General features: G+C 34.1%; 1 protein-coding gene across 3 annotated transcripts; it reads left to right on the plus strand.

Annotated features, from left to right (window-relative positions):
• Positions 1 to 311: 311 nt before the first annotated feature.
• LOC121730782 (casein kinase II subunit alpha) lies at positions 312 to 8,887 on the plus strand. 3 transcript variants are annotated; one of them, XM_042119979.1, is made up of 7 exons: positions 312 to 461; positions 3,303 to 3,586; positions 4,145 to 4,332; positions 5,101 to 5,293; positions 5,778 to 6,007; positions 6,091 to 6,239; positions 8,431 to 8,887. In XM_042119979.1, exons 1-7 carry the CDS (start codon positions 398 to 400, stop codon positions 8,517 to 8,519), a joined length of 1,197 nt encoding a protein of 398 aa, XP_041975913.1. In that variant the 5' UTR covers positions 312 to 397; the 3' UTR covers positions 8,520 to 8,887. The 3 variants fall into 3 exon arrangements, with proteins under 3 accessions (XP_041975913.1, XP_041975914.1, XP_041975915.1); XM_042119980.1 differs by lacking the exon at positions 312 to 461 and adding an exon at positions 2,760 to 2,939; XM_042119981.1 differs by lacking the exon at positions 312 to 461 and adding an exon at positions 2,959 to 3,096.
• Positions 8,888 to 9,262: the final 375 nt, after the last annotated feature.

Below are 9,262 nucleotides of genomic sequence, written 5' to 3' on the forward strand. Positions count from 1 at the left end.
ATTATTGATATCGAGCATAAAATAGCAAAAAAAATACGCTTGTTGTATGGGAGGTCTTAAATATTAAATTTATTTTGTTTTTAGTATTTGTTGTTATAGCGGCAACAGATATACAAAAAAATAAAGTGAAAATTTCAGAAATCTAGCTATAGAAGTTCTTGAGATGCAGCCTGCTGACAGACAGACATCGAAGTCTTAGTAACAGGGTCCCGTTTTTACCCTTTGGGTACGGAACTCTAACAATCATTGTTCTATGTAAGTACAGAAGTATTTAATTGAACCGAAGGCTGCACTATGTATTATTGAAATGCATACTGTAGTTCGAATTGGAAATTAACTGTTATCAACAAAGTACTTGGTTATCAGTTATCACAGATGTATTTGGTTACTAATAAGTATGACTAGGAGTAGCATATTAATGATAGAATTATATTACAAGTTTTATATGATATTTTATGGGGGTATGTAGTAAAGTTTAATTCCTATTTTAAAGGTGAAAACATTGCTTTTGAGAAATATGAACATGAATTATGGCTGTAGGATGAATATATATACATAACTAATAACTATAAGTTATTATATTGTTATAATGCAGTTGTTCCATGTGTGCCAATCCAGGTAAAATGTGCGAATAAAGATTGGTTTTGGCTACGAATAATAAAAACTAGGCTTTTTGGTCTTAGCTATAAGGCTTTGGTAATCTATACTTAATATTATAATTGGGGAGAGTTTGTTTGTTTGTTTGAACGCGCTAATTTCAGGAACTACTGGTCTGATTTGAAACATTCTTTCAGTGTTAGATAGCCCATTTATTGAGGAAGGCTATAGGCTATATTTTATCACGCCAATGTTAATAGGAGCGAAGAAATAGAGGAAAGTGTGGAAAAAACGGGAGAAATTATTTGAAATGACTTATTTGAACGCGCTAATCTCAGGAACTACTTGTCCGATTTGAAAAATTCTTTCAGTGTGAGATAGCTCATTTATCGAGAAAGGCTACAAGCTATATTTTATTACGCTAAGGCTAATAGGAGCGAAGAAATAGAGGAAAATGTGAAAAAAACGGGGGAAATTATTTGAAAGGACTTATCTCACGAACTACTCAAGCAATTTTTCTGTAATTTGGCACAGATAAGAAGTAGACCACGTGAATGATCATAGGCTATTTTTTGTGGACTAATTTGTCTGCGAAATATCTAATTTACGCGGAGGAAACTGCACGGAACGTTATATTTCGCGTGGTCATGACATCACGCGTAAACGGCTGGACCCATTTTGCTGAAATTTGGTATAAAGATACTTTGAGTCCCCAAAAAGAACATAGAATATCTACATTTTGTCCCGGAAAATGTACGGTTCCCACAATAAACTTTTATGATTATCGCCTAAACTATTCAATCTATTTTGATGAAATTTGGTATGGCAATAAGTACTTTCAGTCTTAGGAAAGGACAAGGGATACTTTTCATCCCAGAAAATATACGGTTCCCGCACAATAAACATTTATGAATCTCGCCTAAACTATTTAATCTATTTTGATGAAATTTGGCATGGAGATTGGAGATACATGGATAAAATAAACAATCACCAAAAAGTGCAGTGACTTTTTAAAGGGAATCATAATAGGGTGAACATGACTAGTGATTGGACAGTACTAGTCATTGGACAGAGTACAAAAACACTATATTATGGTTGCTTTAAAATCTACCTGTTTTTCTTAAAAATCAGGCGTTCTATTACATTAAAAACAGGCAGTTTTTAAAGCAACCTTAATAAATATAGTGTCTTTGTGCTCTGTCCAATGTACTAGTCATTTACTTTTTTTTTTTTTCGAAAGGGTCTAAGCTACAGGTCTGGTTAAGACCATGGTAGTTTAATCGTGGCTATAACTAGTCTGTTGCTAGTTGGTTTGGAATGACTTCTGTTTCCTTATTCATTCATTGACTTTTATCCATAGCTTTTATGGTATTCATTGGATTGATTTGAAAGGGATGACACTACGGTGTTGCCACTTTTTAATGTCTTCACTTTCTTGACCATAGACTTATGCGGGCGCCAGACATGTGATCAAATACGCAAATTCGCCAAGTGTGGCACTGACATTTGCCTATTTGTGCAAAGTTATTGTTGGCATTTTCCTATTTGAGCAAAGTTTGCTCAAACTTTGAAGCCCATGTCTGGTGCCGGCTTAATATACGACAAGGCTTTATTTGAACGTGGCGAGAAAAGGAACTAAACGCTTCTATCATAGAAAAACGTCATTTTTGACATGTGTCTGACAGTTCTCCTTTACCAGCAGCGCTCCCGTCAATGTCACCCACGTTCAAATAAAGCCTTGTCGAACTGTAAAGCCGGCGCCAGACATGGGCTTCAAAGTTTGAACAAACTTTGAACAAATAGGAAAATGCCAGCAATTAATTTGCACAAATAGGCAAATGTCAGTGCCACACTTGGCGAATTTGCGTATTTGATCACATGTCTGGCGCCCGCCTAACGACAACTCGACGTAGGTAGTTTTTTTCATGGAACTACGAAAAAACCTACCTAGAGTTGCCACCGCCAACCGACGGTTGGCGTTGCCGTAGATTCGCCATGATATCCAAGAGGCGTATTAATTTCTAAATCATTATGAATTTTTATTTATATATATATTTTAGGGGGAAAACAGAAAAATAGGCGATTTTAGGGGTTTTTTACACCAACTTTAGGGATAAATATTTTTGAGAGTTGGTAACACTACTGTAGTAGCTGCGTTTTTTTACTTGTGAATAGATAGATGGATGGGCGTCCATCTTGAATATCGCTGAATTTGTGCCGGTTATGTGATAGAAGTGTAATTTATTTTAAGAAACTTCGGTTTTATCGTTAACTTTTAACAAGTTTATGAATGCTTATTGTATTTATAGCATAAAATAGGATAATCTACAGTAATGTGCTAGGTATGAGTATGTTCCTGAACCATTTGATCATTTGACGAGTAATGGCGTGCGTTTTTTCTTTGAAGACTTTCAAATTTTATTGGAGGTCCTTGTATTCAAAGTTGTGATAATGATATAGAAGCCAGAAAATATTACTTCCTGAGAATAATCAAAAAAGGTTCACGTACAATTAGTTGAAATTCATACACATCTTAAAAATGGTTAAGTTGGAAGGCGTTTTTAGGTTATATATCAATACAAGTGACTCGTAATCATTCGTAATCGCCAGTACTAATGAACATAGTGACAAATTCTTCAATTCGTATTTAGCAAACGTGATTGTGAAAACCTGAAAAGTGACGTCGAAAAAATTTTTATTCACAGTATTGTTACTCAAGACTTATGCGATTTCCGGAAAGACGATCGTCAACAAGACCTTAGGTTGGCAAAGGCTAAATACGATGGCAGTGCCTAGTAGAGCGCGGGTGTATGCCGATGTAAACTCACAAAAACCCAGAGAGTACTGGGATTACGAGAGCTATGTCGTCGATTGGGGTAATCAAGAGGACTATCAGTTAGTACGCAAGCTGGGGCGCGGTAAATACAGTGAAGTATTCGAAGCAATAAATATCACAAATAATGAGAAGTGTGTAGTAAAAATATTAAAGGTAAGTCCCTCTGTTGTAACTTTTCTCTAGGGAATCTTAACTACATCATTTACTCTAAACATGCAATAATTCATGTAAAGTCAGTCTCTGAACTATTACAGCTTATATATATATAATATACCTATACAATGCAGGCTTTGCTATATGATATCTAATCAGTTTTGATGTAGGTTCAAACCCTGTTGAAATTGTCCTAAACTGCTAAATAAGATGTAATAATTTTTGTAAAATTATTTAATAATGTTAAGAATTAAAGTACTTAGAGGTGAAAACTTGTAATTGGCTCTCTGATAATCATACATAAAATTGCCACCAACATTACTTAGCTATAAGTTTTCCATGTTATATACAAATAAAGAATTCAATATAGTCTGATTTTTTGTACTATGTACCATACTAATTGAAGCTTGGTCACCTAGCAGGTTAATGTACACATGTGTTAAGTGTAACAGCCTTAATACAACAGCATTGTATTTAAGAAACACATTAAGTATTTTTGGCTAGTAACTAAACCAGAAAATATTAAAAATTTTAATGTGACTTAAATTTCTTTTTTAGCCTGTGAAAAAGAAGAAGATAAAAAGAGAAATAAAAATATTAGAAAACTTGAGAGGAGGCACAAATATTATAACATTGCAAGCTGTGGTAAAGGACCCTGTGTCACGTACACCAGCTCTGATCTTTGAACATGTCAACAACACTGACTTTAAGCAGCTGTATCAGACTTTGTCAGACTATGATATAAGGTATTGATAATATACATTTTTACAGTTTTATCATATTTTAAAATTTTGTGACTATTTTATATCATATAAAACTTTAATCTACAAGGAACGAATGAATATTCTTCATTGTACTTGGGTGTCTTACACATTATAACATAAAAATAAAACTATTAATTAACCCATCAATCCCCAAGCGCCACCCGGCTGCCACATAATAATTAAAAATTGATTGTGTCTGTGATTCCCGCGATTGAGGAATTAACTAAATACATATTTAAAACACTTAAAGTAGGTTTATTGCTAAATTTTTTTGGTGAATTACTGTATTTTTTGAGTTTTTTTTTTCAATTTTTAAAGACTAGGTACTCGCACCATACACCATGCATAAGGCTCCCATAAATATAGTGCTCCTCAGAGACAATCTATTTTTCCACAATATAAAGTGCAGCTAAATTTCATAATTGATAATTTCATCTTCTAATTGGGAATATTATGCAAAGGTTGGAGCAGAGGGTGCTACTAGCATATAGAGTAAATTATCTGACCAAATATGACATGTTGCACACTTCACATCAGAGTGTTGTGAGAGAGTCTAACGTCAAGCAAAACTTTTGTAATCACCAAAGTAATACAATCATATATCCTACTTATACAAATGTATTAAATAATTAAGTTTTATAACTATACACCAAATAAATTCTCCCCTTAAAATGTATATATTTTATAAATATTCATTCAGTTAAAATTTGCTTATGATTTAATTAATAGATAATTATTTTAATATTCCAGATACTACTTGTATGAACTCCTTAAGGCTTTAGATTATTGTCACAGTATGGGTATAATGCACCGGGATGTTAAGCCTCATAATGTAATGATCGACCATGATAACAGAAAGCTGCGTCTCATAGATTGGGGCTTGGCTGAATTTTATCATCCTGGGCAGGAGTACAATGTTCGAGTTGCTTCTAGGTACTTTAAAGTAAGTGTCACATTCCACCAAAGCTAGTGATTTTTGTAATTAGGTTTAGTTGTTAGTGTATACCTAGATTTAGCATGATCTGACGAAATAAACACTGTGACTTTAAAATTTATCATTATGTGAAAATATTTGTTTATTGTATTTTGTTTCATAATTATTTACTTTGTCATAATAATTAATATTAATTACATTGTTATAATATTATATTGATATTATTATGTAATTGTATTTTAACTAATAACTGTGTTAAAAAGTCCATTAAGAATGATGTAAATTAAAACTAACACCATTAATATGTTCAAGTTATGAATATGTTGGTATTTAGGAATGCATGAATTATGTACTTTTATAAAAATAATCAGCATATTTATTCCAAGATAATAGTCAATTTATTTTTTGATTTTAATTCAGAATCTATATACATTATTATACAAGCTACTACCTTAAAACCGATTAATTACATACTTTTAAATCTAATTTTCAGGGTCCTGAACTTTTGGTAGATTATCAAATGTATGATTATTCACTTGATATGTGGTCATTAGGGTGCATGTTGGCATCTATGATCTTCCGTAAAGAGCCTTTCTTCCATGGTCATGACAATTATGACCAGCTTGTACGTATTGCTAAAGTGCTGGGAACTGAAGAATTATTTGAATATTTGGACAAATATCATATAGAATTGGATCCTCGGTTTAATGATATTCTTGGAAGGTATTGTTATTACATATTATGATGTTATAAAATATTTACTGATAGAAAAGTGGAATAGTACTAATATATTTTTTTCTTGACAGGCATTCCCGTAAGCGATGGGAACGATTTGTACATTCAGAAAACCAACATTTGGTGTCCCCAGAAGCTCTAGACTTTTTAGACCGTCTGTTGCGCTATGATCACTATGAGCGTTATACTGCTCGTGAAGCAATGGATCATCCATATTTTTGTGAGTACATTTATGATTACTGGTTTTACATAATATTGTTGTTGAAGGACCAATACCTCCTGTCTAAAATGTTTAGCTTTTTAGGTTTTATTTACAGAATTTTCCTAAAGTTTTGTATAAAATGATTACAAAAATACTTATTATTTTCTAAATTACGATTTAAATAATATCACAATGTCTTGTAAAACCGTCAATTGAGATATTGATCTTGACGTTGATTTCTTAAAAAAATGTTGGCTAGGAGGTATTAGTACTTCAGCGACGATATATTACACCAATCATTGCGATTAAGGAGCTGGCGAACAAAAACTGGACAAGTCCACCAGAGTGTGAAAGTATTTTATTATCTAGTTATTTATCTAGTTTCTTAGCAGACAGAAGCATAAACGGCGAATGCTCGGAAACTCAGTCTGTTAATGCTGGTGTCCCTCAGGGCTGTGTGCTATCGCCTACTCTATTCATACTGCATATCTATGACATGTTACAAACCAACGGCATTCATTGCTATGCGGATGATAGTACAGGTGATGCTGTATATACCGGCTCCCCTAATATTTCTCGGCAAAATGTCACTGACAGTCGAAACGAACTTGTGTCTAAGGTGGAGAATTCATTGGAGAAGGTCTCTGAATGGGGTAGACGTAACTTAGTCCAATTCAACCCCACCAAGACACAAGTCTGCGCGCTCACCACTAAAAAGTCACCAATGGTCGTTTATCCTCGTTTCGAGGGCACATCTTTAACCATCTCCCCTAGCATTGAGATACTTGGCGTCAACATATCGAGCGAAGTCCAGTTCCGATATCATCTTGAGGGTAAGGCCAAATTAGCCTCGAAGAAGCTTGGTGTTCTTAATAGAGCGAGACAGTACTTCAGTCCGGACCAACGCCTACAACTCTACAAGGCGCAGGTTCGGCCTCATATGGAATATTGTTCTCATCTCTGGGCAGGGGCGCCAAAATACCAACTGCTCCCTCTGGATCGTATCCAACGAAGGGCTGCTCGAATTGTTGACTGCCATAGTGTTTCAAACAGCTTGGACCCCTAGAATTACGCCGAGATGTAGCTGCATCCTCTATCGGTTGTATCACGGGGAGTGCTCTGAGGAATTGTTCGGAATCATACCACCTGCAACTTTTCGCTATCGTCCCACGCGAAAAACATACCATCCTCATCACCTTGATGAGTGGCAGTCTTCCACAGTGCGTTTTTCGCGTAACTTTCTGCCGCGCACTGTAAAACTCGGGAATGAACTGTCACCAGCAGTATTTCCGGACCGATACGACCTGCAAACCTTCAAGAAAAGAGCGTATTCCCTCTTAAAAGGCCGGCAACGCACCTGCAGCTCTTCTGATGTTGCGAGTGTCCATGGGCGACGGTAGTTGCTTACCATCAGGTGACCCGTTTGCTCGTTTGCCCCCTTATTTAATAAAAAAAAAAAATTTTTTTTTCGAATCTCAATCCCTGTTAATATTTTCAATCAAAACCGGTTTAAAAAGGCTTAAAAATTATTTTATTAGGCAGATTACTACAGTAGTAGTAGTTGGTATTAGTTTTTAGCCGCTGCTTATTTTCTTCCCTGCGGACTAATCCAGTTCTGTTTGCGAACTCCTCAATTATTGATCAGTATAAAAGAAAGTTATTAACTGCTGCACTCAGAGAGAAATATTAACCTCTCGAATACCGGGATGTCAAAATTCTATTGAACCACAATGCCCAAGTTCTATAGTGCTATTTAATTTTTTTTTCAAATGCTACCACATTGCGCCAATCAGTAAAAGTGCATACTTATTGTAGCCAAATTCATACTTTTAAAATTGAACAAACAAAATTAAAGTTTATAGACACTAAAATAAGATCAAAAACTGCGTGAGGTTGAGTGTAGTCAGGTGGCTCGATATAGAGCCGGTGGTACACAGAGGTATTTTTACCGGTGACTCGATATGGTGTTGGTGGGGTTCAAGAGGTTAATCTGTATTCAATGAAGATTTTGACATAAGCCCCTACATTATTATCTGTCAAACTCTTCATTTAATAATTTACACATAAACCATAATTAAAGTCATAGGTGTGACAGAAATTCTGTGCCATGTTATTTGTATTATACTTTAATAACTTATAACCAATGAAATAAATATAATAAAATCATTGTTAATAATATAATATATAACTAGATTCACCTTGATTACAGACCCAATAGTGAAGGAGCAAGGGCGTATGGTGTCATCTAACGCTCCATCTCCAAATGCGTTGCAAGGACCAATAATTGCAGCAGAATAATTGTTATAAAATTTATGATCTTTATAACAATATATATTGAAATATTTATTTGTACGAGTTTTCTGAAGAACAGAGATAAGGAAATGCTGGGACAGTCTAGTGACAAAGAGACTATTCGCAAGGGAGACAGTGTGGGGCGCCATTCTCAAATCCGGTTAATTTTAAACTTCTTACTGATTAAAGTATAATTTGGAAAGACATGTTATATTTTAGTGTTAATACTAGCAAATCTGGTTTATTGGTTTGTTTTAACTCTGAATAAAGTTTAGTCCCATTGGAAATGTTCTTGGCTGTTACATCAATTGTCTTCTAAAGACAACTTAATTACTAATTTAAACCTTTTCTTGAGTAAGTTTAACATGAATCATGAAATAACCGAAATTCGATTTTCAGTGCACTCAATCTTTTGCATTTATTAACCTACAGTATTGATATTGTAATTACTTGTATGATATATGGTAACATCTGCATACTATTTGCAAATACTGGTTAGTAACTCTTTGTTGGTATTTCAATTAAAATTTTGTATTTATATTATAATGGTAAAATGTAGATATGTGTGATAAATACAAAATTTTAAGACATTTTTGTTTCTTTTATTAATCAAATATGAAATATTTCCGAGTGAAATTAATATAAATATTAGTATATTTTTATATGTTGTCCCGTTCATTAAGCATTATTACTTACATTTATGTTAAACATTATTAAATTTGGGCCTGGTTAAGTTTGGCAATTTCCAA

The sequence above is a fragment of the Aricia agestis genome, chromosome 9 (assembly GCF_905147365.1).
Source record: "Aricia agestis chromosome 9, ilAriAges1.1, whole genome shotgun sequence".
NCBI classification, from domain to species: domain Eukaryota; kingdom Metazoa; phylum Arthropoda; class Insecta; order Lepidoptera; family Lycaenidae; genus Aricia; species Aricia agestis.

Coding starts and splice junctions, on each gene's coding strand:
- LOC121730782 (XM_042119979.1), top strand. CDS start 398: ATGACTAGGAGTAGCATATTAATGATAGAATTATATTACAAGTTTTAT. Junction 5,294..5,777: donor TTGCTTCTAGGTACTTTAAA/GTAAGTGTCACA, acceptor TCTAATTTTCAG/GGTCCTGAACTTTTGGTAGA. Junction 6,240..8,430: donor AATGGATCATCCATATTTTT/GTGAGTACATTT, acceptor CCTTGATTACAG/ACCCAATAGTGAAGGAGCAA.